The sequence below is a fragment of the Mustela putorius genome, unplaced genomic scaffold (genome assembly GCF_011764305.1).
Source record: "Mustela putorius furo isolate JIRA1106 unplaced genomic scaffold, ASM1176430v1.1 tig00000580_pilon_pilon_pilon, whole genome shotgun sequence".
Taxonomy (NCBI): Eukaryota; Metazoa; Chordata; class Mammalia; order Carnivora; family Mustelidae; genus Mustela; species Mustela putorius.
The window spans coordinates 2,986,353-3,003,275 of record NW_025421423.1 but is presented as its reverse complement, the minus strand read 5'-3'; the positions used below and the strand labels follow the sequence as shown (position 1 = coordinate 3,003,275).

The 16,923-nt window shown below is 45.0% G+C and overlaps 1 protein-coding gene across 4 annotated transcripts in view; it reads right to left on the bottom strand.

Annotated features, from left to right (window-relative positions):
* Window positions 1-7,115: 7,115 nt before the first annotated feature.
* The window catches only part of CCDC180 (coiled-coil domain containing 180), a 62,155-nt gene continuing 52,347 nt past the window's right edge, over window positions 7,116-16,923 (bottom strand). For all 4 annotated transcript variants that reach the window (XM_045081600.1, XM_045081601.1, XM_013053692.2 and 1 more), the window contains 6 exons: window positions 14,918-15,078; window positions 14,245-14,382; window positions 13,624-13,735; window positions 11,849-11,954; window positions 10,938-11,073; window positions 7,116-10,531 (listed from right to left, as the gene is read on the bottom strand). In XM_045081600.1, the coding sequence (XP_044937535.1) occupies window positions 10,400-10,531; window positions 10,938-11,073; window positions 11,849-11,954; window positions 13,624-13,735; window positions 14,245-14,382; window positions 14,918-15,078 (785 nt within the window). In that variant the 3' untranslated portion in view covers window positions 7,116-10,399. The remainder of the gene's footprint in view (window positions 10,532-10,937; window positions 11,074-11,848; window positions 11,955-13,623; window positions 13,736-14,244; window positions 14,383-14,917; window positions 15,079-16,923) is intronic.

The following is a 16,923-nucleotide window of genomic DNA, read 5'->3' as shown; positions in this document are numbered from 1 at the left end:
CCCTCTGCATACTGCTGAACGAGCCATAGGGTCTCGGTTGTGGTGTTATTTGGGGTCTTCATGAATTCCTCTCCGGAGAAATCTTCCTTGCAGGTTCGCCTGAAAGTGACTTCTCCTTGGGCTGAGCTCCCAGGGTAACTTATTTGTCCTGCAAAAATGTTCACAGCAGGGGAACATGTTCTATGTCTCATCTCCCTTATGAACACGCGAAAGACTTTACATTTGTCTTTTTTTTCCCCTCTGAGTTATTTAATGGCAAATAATTTCAGCAATGATAATTTTAAGTCCTTCTCAAAGCTAAACAAAAACATGTTCAAAGTTTTATTATGTGGATTAAGCCCAGCCTCGCTGGTACTTTTTACTTACACAAGGTCAGGGAAAATGGATTCATAACAAAAGAAATTTTTGGACAGATCTTTGTTATGTTTGGTGAATCATTAACACCATGATCTTACCCTCTCCGGTCGGCTATTGCCTCGCAAACAAGTATAGAGGAATTTCTAGACAATTGCATTTGTTTTAACTGAGTTAAGAGAAACAAAACAAAACAAAACAAAACAGAACATTGAAGGGAGAGATTGCTGGGGCCCTGCTAAAACCCAAGCCCTGGTAAAGCTCAGGATGTGCTGATCAAGCAAAACTCCTTAATCTGTCCACAAAGGCCTCCAAGGTGAGTCAGCTGAAAGGGGCTAATCCCCAGAAGGGGCTGATCCCTAAAGCTGTAGAGGCCACAGAGCCATCGAACACTGGAAAACAGGGGATAACAAAAGCTTAAAGCCATATTGTGTATAGCAAGGTCATAGGACCCATGGGGGGAGGGTCTTGGCTTCTAAGAGGTGGCCTCTGCCCCTCTGGAACTGTGGTTCATTCACCCAGCCCAGCCTTGGACACAGCCTAGAAAGGAGGAGGACTCCAAGGGTGCAGGTGTTGAGTTGGCAGCAGCTAAACGGCCCAGATGTGGGCTAGGGCATGGAGAGAGGGTAACTAATACTCTGAACAAGGGTAACAACTACAGCATTATGGATTCTGTAATAGTTGATGAACAGACTGGTACGAAAATTATGCTGCAGTAGATGCTAGGGGTAAGGAAGGGAGGAGGCGATGAGAAAGAACCATGTAAGTATACAGGAGGCACTCAGCATTGGTTAGCTGACCCTGAAATCAAAATTGCAGATGGTACTCAAAAAATGTGGGTTCAGGGCACCCGACAGGCTCCATCAGTAGAGCATGTGCCTCTTGACCTTGGAGTCATGAGTTAGAATCCAGTACTGGGTATAGAGGTTACATAAAAAATAAAATCTTAAAAAACTATGGGTTCAGATTTGAAGTAGTATTCTGGGAATATCACTGGCCCACTTAAATGTTTGACCTTGAGGGGCACCTGGCTGGCTCAGTCATTAAGCATCTGCCTTCAGCCCAGGTCATGATCCCAGGGTCCTGAGATTGAGCCCCACTGCATCAGGCTCCCTGCTTGGCGAGAAGCCTGCTTCTCCCTTTCCTACTCCCCCTGCTTGTGTTCTGTCTCTTGCTATGTCTCTCTCTGTCAAATAAATAAACATACAAAATAAATAAAGAAAAGTTTGATCTTGAATAAATCGAAGTCTTTTGTTGGATCGGGAGCCCTTTGGGCTCATTCTAACCTCAGATTTGCTTAAGTGGTAATGTTAAGCCAGTAAGCAGAAAAGGAGCCTTCCCTATGGGCTGTTTGGTGGTCAGTTCCCATTCACCTGTGGTTCTCCATGGGAGTACATCTACCTGATGTTTTCCCAAGGGCACTTTGGACATTCACGAGGTTATTTTAGGTTGTCACAATGATGGGTGGGCACCTCCTGGGATTTAGCGGTCCAGGCTGCATGCTTGCTGTCCTGGTATATATGGAAGAGCTCCCTCATCTCCGAGAAGTTCCCTTTGTCCCAACCAACACGTGAATGTCTTGCCAGTCATTCATGTAGATAAAAAACCTTTGCTTTATGTATAAACACAAATAACTTTTTCATAGTTTAACCATAGAATGAATTTTCCAGGTTATTTTATCTGTGGATTTCATATCAGGAGAGTTAAAGGAGGGATTACAAAATATTCATTATAAAAGAAGATGGTGGGTCAGATAGGGCTTGAGTGCTGCTTCTAGAAATCCCCCAATAGCCAGTCCTACCCAAAGAGAAGCTGAGCAAGACATTCCTGTTTACTCCAACAGTCTTAGGGATGAATGCATGTATTTATATTTATTAGAATTCTGTATCACCCCACTCCCAAATTATCTGATTCTATCTAGTACTCACAACCAGCTGAGAAGATTAAAACCACTGTTTTGAGGGTTCTGCGTAGAGTTCATTTAGCCCATAAGTAGAATAGATGGCCTTCCTTCCAATTCTCTCTTCATCCCCTTGCACTTAGTCTTTTTCCATTTGAAACTGTGGTTCCTGCTCTCAGCAGCAATTTCCTTAACACAGGGTGTTTTATATTTGCAATTAGAACATTGTAATACCTGGAGACCAGTTGTTGGTTAAGAAAGGAGCTAGCAGGCTGTTGGCCAGAGTAAGACACTAGAGGAGATTTTCTCTAGGTAAGTGGTTCTTAATCTGAGAGCAACACAGTAGTCAACAGTGACATAGCATTTCCTTCCTTTGTGCAGTACATATTCCCAAAAAGGGGTTTGAAGGTTGATCATAGATAGGTAGAAAGATAGGGATATAGATATATTCCCTAATCATGATGATTGCAATGTTCTAGTGCTTGGCACATATAGGCTTGTAATATTTACTCAGTGGATGGATAAATAAGGAAGGGTTTAAGTCCATCCTCTTTCTACAATGCTATGCTGCCTCTATGTGTACCTAATGAATGAAATAAGGGACTGAAGAAGTAAGCAAAGTAAAATGCATGAAAAGTATAAGGACAAAGTAAACTTTTTTCCTTTATCAAAATCTCTAAGGAAAGCTGTAGACCTATATAATAGAGGTTAACAAATAGCTTGCACCAAAGCCAGGTACAAATTTATGGGCTGACAATTGTTCAGAAAGAGTCTTGATCTTTATTTTGCCATTCTATATCCTAGAATTTTTCCTTTCACATCTCCAGATGTTTCCAATCAATTCTTTTCTTCTCTACATTCTTTCCTTCCTGGGAAGGCACTGTGTTCACCTCCAATCCTAGTAGATCATGGGTGGTAAAGTAGAGAAGAGGCTGGAGGAGTGTGACCTGATACTTCTCCAGATGCTTGTTGACATCAACAGGCCTGTCAACTAGACAGACATCCTTTATGAACTATTTCAAAACATTGTTCCTCTGCATGGACCATTTCTGTATCAGTGAGGGACTTCCCCTTGTGTATGACCCTGTCTTTATTGGGCAGGTAGCTCTGAATATCTATCAAAATGCCATTTGGATCTAAAAACTCTCTCCCTAGAGTGTCCACTCATAAGCTTTGGTTTTACCTGTTGGCTAAAGAGAAAGAATGGAATCTTCCCTATAGAGGAGAGCTTGTTTGATATTTGGAGGCTGCTGTCACAACCTTCCTAATGTCTTCTCTTAATTAAATGTCACATTTACCTCCTCTAAGCAAGCTTTACTTAATCAAATTTCTTGAAAATGGTACCCAGAACAAAGTCTTAAATTCCAGTTGGTCATTTCCTTGCAAATAAACAAGACCCATTTATAACTCAGATAATGTCCAGGTGTTTTCAATAACATAATTTGCAACTGTTTTGTCAGAATCTTTCCTTGGGGGTATTTGGAGCCTATACTGCTAAAGTTGAGAAAAGCATTGCTCTGGGTGATTCCAAGTCTCAATCCTGATCTTGTAATGTGTCTGGGAAGGTAAAAAGGTCTTTATTTGAAATTCCAGGATTTGTGGCTAGGGATTATGACAGGTTGCATAAACCCTATTGCTGGAAAGCTGGTTTTATAACTTGGGGGCAATGTTTACAACATCATCAGCAACCTACTTAGAACTGTGGTGCTGACAAGATAGGAGTGGAGTCTAGGCCAATGTTGTATAAACTGGTGTCCTTGGCTTATTGTTGGAGATCTGAGAGTTCTCAATAAGAGTGTAAAATATTTTCATTTTCATTTGGATGATTATCTAAATAAATACAACCACATTTTGCATCTTCTTTAGGACTACAACAAAGCATTGTCGTGCTCACAGATACTTATAAGATCTTTATAGAGAAACTATAACTCTTATGAAAGGGACCAAAGAATTGTTAAGTGTAGAGATATCCCATGTTCATGGATAGGAAGGCCCAATATTATCAAGATGTCAGTTTTCCCCAACTTGATCTATATAGACAATGTAATCCTAATCAAAATCCCAGCAAGTAATTTTATGGACATTGACAAATTGATTTTATAGTTTACAAGGAAAGGTTAAAAAAAAAAAAAGATGACAAGACAGCTAGCACAGTATTGAAAGAGAAGAACAAAATTGGAGGACTGCATTACCAGACTTCAAGACTTATTATAAAGTGAAGCTACAATAATCAAGATAGTGTGGTATAAGGGAGCCTGGGTGGTTCAGTTGGTTAAGTGTCAAACTTGGTTTCAGCTCAGGTCAAGATCTCAGGGTCTTGAGATCAAGCCCCAGCATCTGAGTCCCTGCTCAGTGGGTATTCTGCTTCCTCTCTCCCTCTTACCCTCCCCTTGCTTGCACACACACATTATCTCTAAATTAAATAAATCTTTAGAAAGAATAGTGTGGTTTTAGATGAAAGAATAGACAAATACATCAGTGGAACAGAATAAAGAACCCAGAAATAGACCCTCACAAATATAGTCAATTGGTCTTTAACAAAGGATGAAAGGCAGTTCAATGGAGAAATGATAGATTTTTACAACAAATGGTTTTGGAACAACTGGACATCCACTTGCAAAAAAAAAAAAAAAAAAGAACCTTCATAAAGAACTTTCACAAAAATTAACTCAGAATGTTCTGATGTAGAATGTAAAACTATAAAACTCCTAAAAGATAACATAGGAGAAAATCTAGGTGACCTTAGATTTGTTAACAACTTTTTAGATAAAATATCAAAAGTTTGATCCATGAAAGAAAATGCTGATAAACTGAACTTAACTGAAATTAACACTACTCCTCTGCAAAAGACTGCTAAGAGAATGAAAAGACAAGCCACAGACCAGGAGAAAATATTTACAATACACATTATCTGATAAAGGATTGATATCCAAAATACACAAGGAACTTTTCAAACTCAACAGGAAGAAAACAAAGAATTATTAAATTTAAAAATGAGCAAAAGATCTGAACAGACACCTCAGCAAAGAAGACATAAAGATGGCAAATAAGGATGTGCAAAACATACAAGGGATGCCTAAAATGCAACAATATCTCAATTGGTAAACAAAATCTCAGAAGCAAAGTAAACTCCTTAATTCAGGAAAAGATACCTCCAGCAAATCACTAAAAAAATGGGCAATGAAAAAAGTATGGATAATAGATCTGAACAGATATCTCATCAAAGAAGACAAGCAGGGGCGCCTGGGTGGCTCAGTGGGTTAAGCCTCTGCTTTTGGCTCAGGTCTTGATCTCAGGGTCCTGGGATCGAGCCCCGCATCGGGCTCTCTGCTCAGCAGGGAGCCTGCTTCCCCCTCTCTCTCTGCTTGCCTCTCTGCCTACCTGTGATCTTTCTCTCTGTCAAATAAATAAAATCTTAAAAAAAAAAAAGAAGATAAGCAGATGGCAATAGGCATATGGAAAGATGTTCAACATCATATATCATTAGGGAACTGCAAATTAAAGCTACAATGAGATACCACCAAACATCCTTTAGAAGGGCTAAATGAAAAATAAAAAGAAACAAACCAACAAAACCCTGATCAGACCAAATGCTGACAATGGTATGGCACAACATTCCTGCTGGGAATGCAAAATAGTACAACCACTTGGCAAGACAATTTTGCAGATTCTTAAAAAGCAAAACATAGTCCTACCTTATGATCCAGCAATCATGCTCCTAGGTATTTACCAAACAAGAGCTGAAAACACGTCTACACAGGGGCGCCTGGGTGGCTCAGTGGGTAAAGGCCTCTGCCTTCAACTTAGGTCATGATCCCAGGGTCCTGGGATCGAGCCCCACATTGGGCTCTCTGCTTGGCAGGGAGCCTGCTTCACTTCCTCTCTCTCTCTGCCTGCCTCTCTGCCTGCTTGTGATCTCTGTCAAATAAATAAAATCTTAAAAAAAAAAACCCACATCTACACAAAAGCCTGCACACAAATATTCAACAATTATGAATAACTGCCCCAAATTGGAAGCCACTGAGAGGTCCTTTAGTAAGTACATGGATAAACAAACTGTAGTACATCCAGATGATGGGTATTACTCAGCAATATAAAGAAATGAGCTACCCATCCACAAAAAGACATAGAGGAACTTTAAATACATATTGCTAAATGAAAAAAGTCAGTCTGAAAAGGCTACGTACTATATGGTTCCAACTCTTTGACATTCTGGAAAGGGCAAAACTCTAGCGAGGACAAAAAGTGTTTGGGGGAGAAAGAGAGGAAAGAAGAGGTTGAACATGGGATGTGAGCTTTGTACAACTCTTCTGCCTGATGCTCTAATGGTGTAGCAGGAAGATGCTCAATTGTGTAGCAGGAAGAATGAGACCTACCATAAACTATGGACTTTAGTTGTAATAATGTACCAGTATTGGTCTGTAAGCTTTAACAAATGAACTACTCTATTACAAGATGTTAAAAATAGAGTAAACTGTGGGGGAAGGGAGTGAGATAAACAGAATTTGGTGCTACTTGCTCAATTTTTCTATAAACCTAAAACTGCTCTAAAATATGAGGCCTGTTAAGTGCTAAAAAGTGAGACAACATTCGAGAAACAAACATAGTACAGAAACTCAATTGTAGCTTATCTACTTTTATTATTAAGTCACTGCAACTATTTATATTAGGATCCTTTTTTTACATAAATTGATTTTTGGTCCAGATCATAATTTGCTGACTACAGAGTCTGCTATTATAAATTTTAGGGGATTATTATTTCTATCAAGTCATTTTTCTGGGGTCAAGTTATGCCTATCAAAATGTTTTTCAAATATATTTTTCCTCTATTAATTTTTAGTCAATGAGCTTCACCATGAGCGATGTTAACCACTGTTAGTTTTATTTTGTGTGTATTATTTTTACTAGTATATTCACTGTGGCGTTCAACATGGTGGGGTCAACAGATTCTATTTGATATACAGAGATATAATTTTGACTCAGCATTTCAGGAACATGTTGCTTGCTTAAAAGACTTCACAGCCTGACCTCTACCCACCCCATTTATGAAATAGAGAAGGGTTTGCTCAGATCTTCCTGTAAGGGACAAGCAGATGAAGGCCGACACAGTAGTTCCCATCATTCTGTTGGAAGCCCAAAGCAGAGGTCCTGCTCATATGCTGTGGTTTAGAGCAGAGACACTGCTCTCTCTGTGAACCAGTGAACATGAAGGAAAGAGAGGCTGCAGACGCCCTACCCACCTGAAAAGAACCCCCTCTCCTGTTCTTCATCTTGGAGTTCTGGGTAGCAAAGAGTGCTGGTAGTTTCCACAGTTTTCATTCCCCCTTTGCTTAAAGACAGTTTTAATTTGGGCAGCAATTCGACAAATGAAAAAATTAAAGTGCCTAACCTCTGTGGCAGCTGAGTCAAGTGACCAAAGTTCAGGCCAATGACATGTGATCAGAGTGGGGTGTGGGACTTCGGGGAGTCTGGCCAGATGGCCCAGACACAGCTGGCAGGGCCTCTTTTGCCCTCCTCCTTTCCTCCTGCTGCCGTCTCAAGTGCCGTCTCTCAGGCCTGGTGGCTGGTCTAGGCTGGAGCTCCAGCAGCCAGCCACCCTGGGCCAGGGACAGACTGGACGATGGAAGCCACAAGCTAAGATGCTGGAGGATAGATGACATGGGGTCTTCCCTGACAAGCTGTCCAGGATCAGTAAGGACTGCCCGCCCGTTAGAGTTTTTTTTGGGGGGGTGGGGGGATTGGTTTTCGTTTTTGTTTTCTTTTATTAACAAATGTCCTCCACTGCAGGGGATGTGGGAAAGTTTTATGAATACAGAGAAGGGGGTTACCGAGGACAGCCCGTCTCCCTGAACATAAGTAATTTTCTCTGGTTATTTTGAGTAAGTCACAAATAAGTCAGTGTCATTGTCCAGTTGCCGGGGGTGGGGGTCACTGGAGTTGTTGCATAACAGAAAAAGAGTTCTTTTATATAAGAAAGATCTAAATCTCTCGTTTATGCCACATTACTTTGGGTTTTCTGCTATATATAGGCAAATCCAAGCCTAACCAAAATATGAGTTTGGCTATTGAATCACTGTGTGATTTTGGACAAGACAGGTCCCTTCTCTGGGGACAGTCCCCTGAGCATAGTGGCAGAGACAGGTTTGGAGGCAGCTCGCATGATTCTGAGACTTGGGGTGCTTTTGCCTGCCCGACATCTACATCCTCATCTATTGGGAACAGTAGTACATCAGCATTTCTTTGAGGAACTGCCCCTTCCCCACCCTCCGTCCTAGTTAAAGTGATACCCCTGCATGGGTCTGGGGGAGAACTTGTGACCCAGGCTTCAGCAGCTGTGGGGTGCACAGAAATGGTTGCAGGAGAACAACCTCACGTGTACATGCGTACACATCAGTTTGAGGGCTCATGTGTATGCACTCTTCTTGGGTCTTCCCCAGGGCCCCTTGTGTGTGCCTGGCTATGGGCACACAGACTGGCTGCCATGCCCTGGTTTCTTTTCTGTACCCATGCTACTCCACCCTGACACCCTCAACCTGTTTTGGTGGAGCCTGACCTCACCGAACACCCACTTACGTGGTTCTGTATCTGGTTTCTCATTACACAATTAGGAAACTGAGGCCAGGAGTGTGTCAGGGACTGGTCTGGGGCTTAGGAGGTGGGCAGAGTCTAAAGGAAAAGGAAAAGATTTAGGCCAGGGCTCAACACCTCCCTTTGGGGTTTACTTGATGCTGAGAGCCTCTAAGATCCTAGGGAGACCCCTGTCTACCCCCTTCTCCATATAAGGTCATTTTCCTCTCCACATCCTCACTTGGACACAGGCACACTCACTCACACTGACTTCTCAGGTGGGGATCATGGACGTGTGGCTAAGGAAGAGTAGACACAGGGGAACTTACAAGAGGGAGAGTTAGAAAGAGACTGAGGCAGCTCTGTCCTGGGGCAGTGGCATGCATTTTCCTAACTACCTGCTCTATGGGGAATCCCTAAGGTCCCAAGGGTAGACTTGAGGGGAGAGGACTGGAGCCTTACAGTCCACCTCTGCAGGCACCTGGAGCTACAGTGAGCCCATAGCCCCTAGTGCGGACCATGGTTATAGGAGAACAGGTCAGGAGACAGGTCAGCAGCAGGCCAGAGGACAGGTGATGCAGGGTGGGGGACAGGTGAGGAGGGCAGAATGTGCCTGCTGTGGGAGGTGGAAGGGCTGGGAGTGAGGCTAAGTCTCCTTCCAGGTTCCCCTTCCCCATGCTTCTTGGGATCATCTCCAAAACAATCGACTTGTCCCCAAGTCCTTGCCCACGTTTGGGAAACCAAAAATCATGCTGAAGTTCTATGCTGGTTGTGTGCCTTTAGTTGGTTGTCTCCGCCTTCTGGATTTGCGTTTCAACACCTGTAAAGCAGGGACAAAAGCCCCCCTCATCAAGTCATTAAAAGAGGTTAAACATGGGAAAATCCAAACTGATGCCAAGTCCAAACACAAACCAGGTAAAAGAAACAGGAGTTGACAAAGTCAAGGAAGGAATGTAGGCAGCCTGTCCATCCGCCACAGAGAGCTACTGACCAATGAGACTTGGCATGTTTAGGCCACCTAATCCAGGAAGATAAAATCAGCAAGGAAGATGGCACCATGTAGGCTTCTAGAGAGAAGGATCTGAGCCTCACAAGGTTAAAGAGGCCCCAGGAAAATTAAGAAGGCCTGGGAGGTTTTCCTCAAAATGCTCTAATTTGGTCAGGCAAATTGCCAGACAGATACCCAATCAAGACTGGATCACTTCTTTGTTGGATGCATGGTCGCAATTATTTTACACTGTGAAATGTAAAATGTATTCGTGCTCATACATTTTAATTATTGTGTTTTCCAAGCTGAAGTGCCAAGCATGCCTATTGGAATTACAACCTCTGACATGCTGGTCTTTCTTTTAAACGGCCCACGCCTGTGACCCACCATCCCCGCTAACCACGTGGAACTCCCCTTTTCCCTCCGTCCTCCTCCTTGGAAGTGACCTCCACAAGGACAGAGACCACACCATGTCCTGGTCACTGATGGAGCTACAGAGTTGGGTATAGAGCAGGGATGGATGGATGGATGGACAGACAGAGAGAGAAGTCCAGTAAAAATGAGCCTTTACGTGGGGTAGGTTGAGGGTATCACAAGTACAGGCCCTGGATGGTAAGCACGGAGCGCTTCCAGCAGTCCTTCCAGCTCTGAGCCTCCTTCACCTGCAACATGCTGTCCTCCTGGATCTTCTTCAACTCCTTTTCAAATAGTGTTAGATATTTCTAGGAGCAAAGCATCAGGAAGAGGCCAGATAAGGAGGGTCTTCTGGACAGCTGCCCACTGCTCCCGTGGCCTCTGTCCCCTCGCTCTCACTCAACTGTTCCTCTGGAAGGTCCTCCTTCACCCCCCAGTCTGGGTGGGATGTCCCTCAGCACTGGGGCTCAAGCCATCAAACCCACGCTGTCACTGGGACTGGACACAACCTGCAGATCTCAGCCTCGGGCTTGAGAACATTAACCATCTGGAGTGTTGACACCATGCTCTGGGGCACCCTGACATGGGTCATCTGCTCCATGGGCCAAAGCTCGGGGAACCCTGTGACAGGAAGCTCCCTTCTTCCCAAGGCAGCAAAAGAGCTGCCCTGCGCTCCCTGGGTCCCGCCTGGCCCCACGTGGTCTCTCCACTCACCAGGTAGACGGCATCTCGGGCTTCCACGGCTGCCAGGTGACCCAGGGTCGTTTTGGTGGTGGTGATGCATGATGTTTTCCGGAGGAGAATATTATTTTGGATGGTGACTTCAGTGGGTTTGATTCCTGGCCACTTCCTGCAAATAAACACACATGGTGAAGTCGGACAGGCTTGTCCTCACCATCGTTCACAGCGCACCCTCCAATCCTGGTGGAAGAGCCTAGCAGATCTTTTTTTTTTTAAACATCGTGTCTGAAATATTTTCATTAAAAGGAAAACCTTACTGAGCATTTAACATTATGCTTCTTCAAATTCTTTCTCGTACTTTCACACTGTTTAAATCCGTCTGCATGGACGGTCTTGGGTTCTGCGCAGGGCGGGAGCAACGCCATACCATTGGTTGGCTCCCTTTACCAGGCCTGTTTCCTCAGCAGGGGGCTGGCCAGGTGGCAGGCACCCATTCCTGGCCCATTTTTCCTACTGGGCTGAGCACTGGGTCACTGCCTGACTGTCTGACTTCTTCCAGAGCCACATTCTTGGGGCCCAGGGAATAAGCACTTTGACAACTCCCATGCAGGGGCTCATGGGGCCACCTAGCACCTCGAGAATGTGCCCCATACTGGGATGGGCCTCCCTTTCTTTGCAGGCCCCCACTTTGTGTGTCCTTAGCAGGGAAACTAATAACTGCTGAGCTTTTGCTATGTGCCAGAGGCATTCTAAGAAAGATCTCATTGAACTTTCTCTTTGAAATACCATGGAAGGTGGGCTGCCATGCCCATTTCTCAGGAGAGGAAACTGAGGCTTAGAACATAATGCTTTTCCAAAGCTTCCAGGCTCCTAACCATCCCACTGCCCCGTGCGCCAGCAAACACCGCCCCGGGTGAGTATTCCTCAATGCTCTCGGCTCTTACCTGCTCCCCCGTTCAATCAGGGGCTTCTCACTTTCTTCCTTCAGGGAAAGCCTAGCAAGTTTCCTCCGTATGAGGATTGATGCTTTCTGTCTGGGGGACTCCATCCCTGGCAGGCAAAAGACAGGTTATGACCATGGCCTCACACGTAGGCTGAGATCAAGAGGATTTCCCCCTGACCTTACGTTTGGAGGGATGAGGGCTTCCTCCCCTCCTTCCCACTTGGAGTCTCCAGGGGGTCACTGAGCCTGGTCCCACAGAGAAGCTGAGGGCACCAGATCTGTAGCCCTGGGGTGGAGGCGGGCAGCCAGCAGCGGCGGGCAGGGGTCCTGGCTGAGTGACAGGAAGTATAGTTTAGGTGCCCTTCCCAGCTCCAAAGCCCAGGACACCATGCTCTGACCTTCACACAGCTCCCATGAGCCTCCAGATAAGTTTTAGTTCTTACTAGCGCAAATGGGTTCTGATGAAGAACTACCCCTGGGGCAAAAATATTCAAATCATCTCTCTGATGTCTGGCTCGCTGACCTGTCCTTTGATATGCTTTCCTGAGAGGGCCGCACCAGTGGTATGAAAGCCAGCAGGCAGGGGCAGCCCCAATCTCCCAGGGAAGGAGCCTGACTTACAGCAGGAAAGGCCTCCCTGAGGCAGATACAGGGCATCTCCCCAGCACCCCGGTTCCTTCCAAGGTACCGAGAGTGTCTTCGCTGCTGGCTGGTCTGCCCGTTCTCCCTCATCTCTAGTGCCTCTGCAGGCCCCGCTTCCCACACAGGGCTCACACTGGACGGAGAGACTGCCAGTATGGGAACGTGCCCAGTGCCTCAACATGCATATATATGTTGATCCCAAAAGTCTACTTCTAGGAACCTAGAGCCCCAGAATAGAGATATAAGGATGCAGATGCTCCCTTCAGCACAAGCACAGGAGTGAAAAACTGGAAATGGCCCCATGTTTAACAGCAAGGGACTAAGTAATAAAGTAGAATGCACAGTAAGAGAAACTGCTCAAGAAGATAACCTACTGGCTTGGCCAATGACCACTTGAGGGTGAATTAAGTTATAAAAGAGCACATACTCTGTAATCTGCCCCACACAGACACACACGCTCAGGCCTGTGCCCCAAAGGAAAGGCCTGGAGGATGGACAGCCGACAGAAATGGCACTTCATTCTGGGTGGAAAGACTGTGTTCTTTCCTTTACTTCCTTTGTAACTGATATTGAGTTCTTAATTTTACTATAAAAATGTATTGTCCTTGGAAAACAAGCTTTTTAAAATAAAAATATTTTAATTACTTGCTAAGTTAGTGATAGATGGATAACATTTAATACATGATTCACAACTTTATATATAGTAGCTTGCTAAAATATCTGTCCAGTTTGTGGTTTGTCTTTCAATTTCTTGACATTTTTCTTTGTTTTTTGTTTTTTTTTTTGGCCACAGAAGAGTGCCTTTGGAGGCCGTTAATGGCTTCTGGCTCTCCTCCCAAACTTAGGAAAGCTTCCCCTACCCCAAGATTATGAAAATATTTACTATTAGGGGTTTTTTTTTACATATAATTTTTGACCCATTTGGGGATTTGCTTTTTTAATTTAAACAACAACACTACTTTACTTTTTTTTTAACACTTTACTTTTAATGAAAACAAAAATCCATCAATCCTCTCAGTGGAAAGTCTGTTTTCATTCTGGTGGAATGGGGGTAAAAGCAGATGGCTCTGGCCCATCACCCTCCACCTCACCAACCCCCTGGGGCCCAGGCATAAGGCCAGCGGCATGACTTACTTGCAACCCGGACATCATCGATGGTGACCACTTCATCCAACTGCAGCAAGAACTTCTCGGTGAAGGAGGCCAAGTTGGCTATGAAATGCCGGCCGTACCTCCTGGTGAATTCCTGGGGAAAACATGGGCATCCTGGTGTTGCAGGGAGAGGAGCCTGCCTCCAAAGGCAGGCCAAGGGAGGACTTGGGGAGACAGCAGGTGAGACAAGACCAAAGCCATGTGTCGGCTATGTCCAAGGTAAGTGGCATCTGGTCCTCAGCCAAGAGGCCTCTCCCAAGAGCTGACTGGGCTTGAAAATAGGAAGCGATTCATTAGTGGCCAAGGGATGACCACAAGCAATTCACTAAAGAGATATAAATAGACATGGATCTCGAAAAAAGAAGTTCTCATTAGTAATTTTATAGTTAACGAACTGAGAAATCAAAAGACACACGTGAGACCCGCCAATAATGATGAGCTAGCCCATAACACATGCTGACTTTCATGCCCGTCTTCAGCCAGGGTGCCAGCTAGGCGCCGTGCTCAGCGCTGTCGCTGGACTGTCACTGGGGCAGGGACGGGATCTCTCTGGGGCGGTGCTGCCCTTAGCACCCCGACCTGGGGGTTCATGGCACCACTGACCTCAAGCTTTTCCCTGGTTGTCATGATCGCGGTGTCTAAGTCATTCTGCCTTTTCTCTTCCACTTGACACAGAGACTCCATTTCTTGGAAATGTGCGGGATGTCCAAGATTTAGATGGAGCTTCTGGGCATTTTCATCCTTCAACCAAATAATCCAGAAATCGGTGGGGGTTTTGACCTGGTTTCTAGGTCCGGAACAAAAGGTCATTGGCCCATGTCCTCTGCTAATAAAGGCCAGGGCCAGAATGATGTGTGCTCCAACTCGGGTGTGTGAAGGGCCATGAAAGGGCAGAGGAGAGGCAGAGAAGGCCAGATGGGGACATGGTTGGAGCTGACGCTGAGAGCTAGGGAATGGGAGAGCTGAGCAGCTGCCTCAGCACAACCAGGGCCTTAGTCCAATAAAACTGATGGCATCCATGTCCCATGCCTCTAAGGACCAGGTAGCCCATCACTGCTGATGTCAATGACACACTCCCACAGAAACAGCAAACCCACCCAGTAAATAAAAAAATAAGTTTATTGAACACCTTCTATGAAGAAGACATTTCTCCAACGCCCTATTCTTCTCCCCTCAGAGCCAATCCGTCAACCCCACCCTGCCCAGTTCTGCCTCCATTTCTGAGCTCTCAGGGCCCTTGGTCCTAGAGAGGAAGGGCTGGGCTGGGGGACCCCACCTTCCCTTTCTCCAGCTTCTCCTGATAATTCCGGAACTGTCCCCGGATCTCTTCGGCAGAGACACAGAATCTTTTCCAGTGGTTTTCCTTGAAGTTCTCCATCACCAGCCAGCACACCTGGGGCAGGAGCTCCTCAAATCTCCTCATCTGGGCCCGTAATTCTATAAGAATTGGAGGTGGGGGATCAAGGGAGGGGACAGGAAAAGGCAGGTGCTGAAGTGGTCACTCTCACAAAATCCCAAAGCAATGTTCCAAAGAGAAAGACGGGGTCTACCACCTGGCAACAGCTACCTCATCAGGAGGGGTGGGGGCAAGGTCAGAGCAGTGTGGAAAACACTGGATTAAGCAAGTTCAAAGGATTTCTCTTCACCACTTGGCAGGACTTCCCAGCTCATGAAAAGTGCAGCCACTCTTGAAGAGTCTTTCTTATCCCTTCAAAGACAGCCTTGACTCCAGTCCCCTTCTGTCCCTCTGGACCCCTAAGTAGCTCTACGTTAGATCTACCTTCTCATACCATATCCCTTTGCCTGTCTCCCAGACTGTCATCTCTTTGTTTTTCTGCTTTGTATTTTGGATGTTTTCTTTGATAGTAAAGCCATTCATAATTTTAAAACTTCATCTATTTATTTCTCCAATTTAGAAGTTCTATATGGTTCTCTTTCCTATCTACTTGGTCATTTTAATAGCTTCTCACTCCTTACTCATTAATTAATTAATTCTAATAATTAACTCTAATTAATTCTAATAAATACATGATTTTATATTCAGGTCTGATATGTTCAATACTGATCTCATTCTGTGACTCACACTTAAGGGGCCCCTTTCTTGTGTGTGTGCATGTGTGTGTGTGTGTGTGTGCATGTGTGTGTGTTGTCTGTTATCTTACTGTGAGTTTTTATTCTGGACATTTGATTTGTGAGAATCCTTAGAGGTCTTAACTGAAGGCAGGCTTTTTCTAGAAAGGATGTGTAGTTGTCTCCACCAGGTAAGCATCTGGGCACCACTAACACAAGCTCATTTTGAGCTATATTATCCAATGGAAGTCTTTTGGATGATCCACAAAAACAAAGTCAAATTCAAGTACAAAAACTATTTTATAGATATGGATTTTTTAAAAAGATTTTATTAATTTGCCAGAGAGAGAGAGCACAAGCAGGGGTGAGGGACAGGGGGAGAAGCAGACTCTCTGTTGAGCAGGAGCCCATCACAGGACTTGATCCCAGATCATGACCTGAGGCAGAGGCAGCCACTTAACACTTAACCCAGGCATCCCAATAGCTATGGATTCATTGGAGTTTTCCTTCTGCTTTACCCAGTAGCAGAGTTTCTAATAAGACTGTTTCTTTCTAGGGGTGCCTAGGTGGCTCAGTGGGTTGGGGCCTCTGCCTTCGGCTTGGTTCATGGTCTCAGGGTCCTGGGATCCAGCCCCTCATCAGGCTCTCTGCTCAGCAGGGAGCCTGCTTCCCCCTCTCTCTCTACCTGCCTCTCTGCCTACTTGTGATCTCTGTCTGTCAAATAAATAAATAAATAAATCTTAAAAAAAAAAAAGACTGTTTCTTTCTAGTCACTGGTGGTGGTAGTGGTGTGGAAATGGGGAGGGGGGCTTGGTTTCTGTCTCATTTGCCCTACTCTGCAGCTGGAGCCCTTTGGGGTCCCAGTTTTCTGTGGCTTGTGTCCTTCCAGACTTTCTCCCTTGGGTGGTCTGGGGCTGTGTCTCTTCTTCCCAAGGCCCTGGAGACTCACGAAATTAAAGATGCAAGTTCACCTGGGAGTCAGCAAAGGCCTTTGGGCAATGTGTTGCTATTAAATTTGTCTCTTGGAGTTCCTATTGTCACCCAATTTAGGGGCCTTGTGAGTTTCTTACTTTATCACTAGTTCACTAAGACATTTAAAAGACTTTATCACAGGATGTCTGGGTGGCTCAGCTGGTTAAGCAGCTGCCTTCAGCTCAGGTCATGATCCTGGAGTCCCAGGATTGAGTCCCACACCGTGCTTCCTCCTCAGCA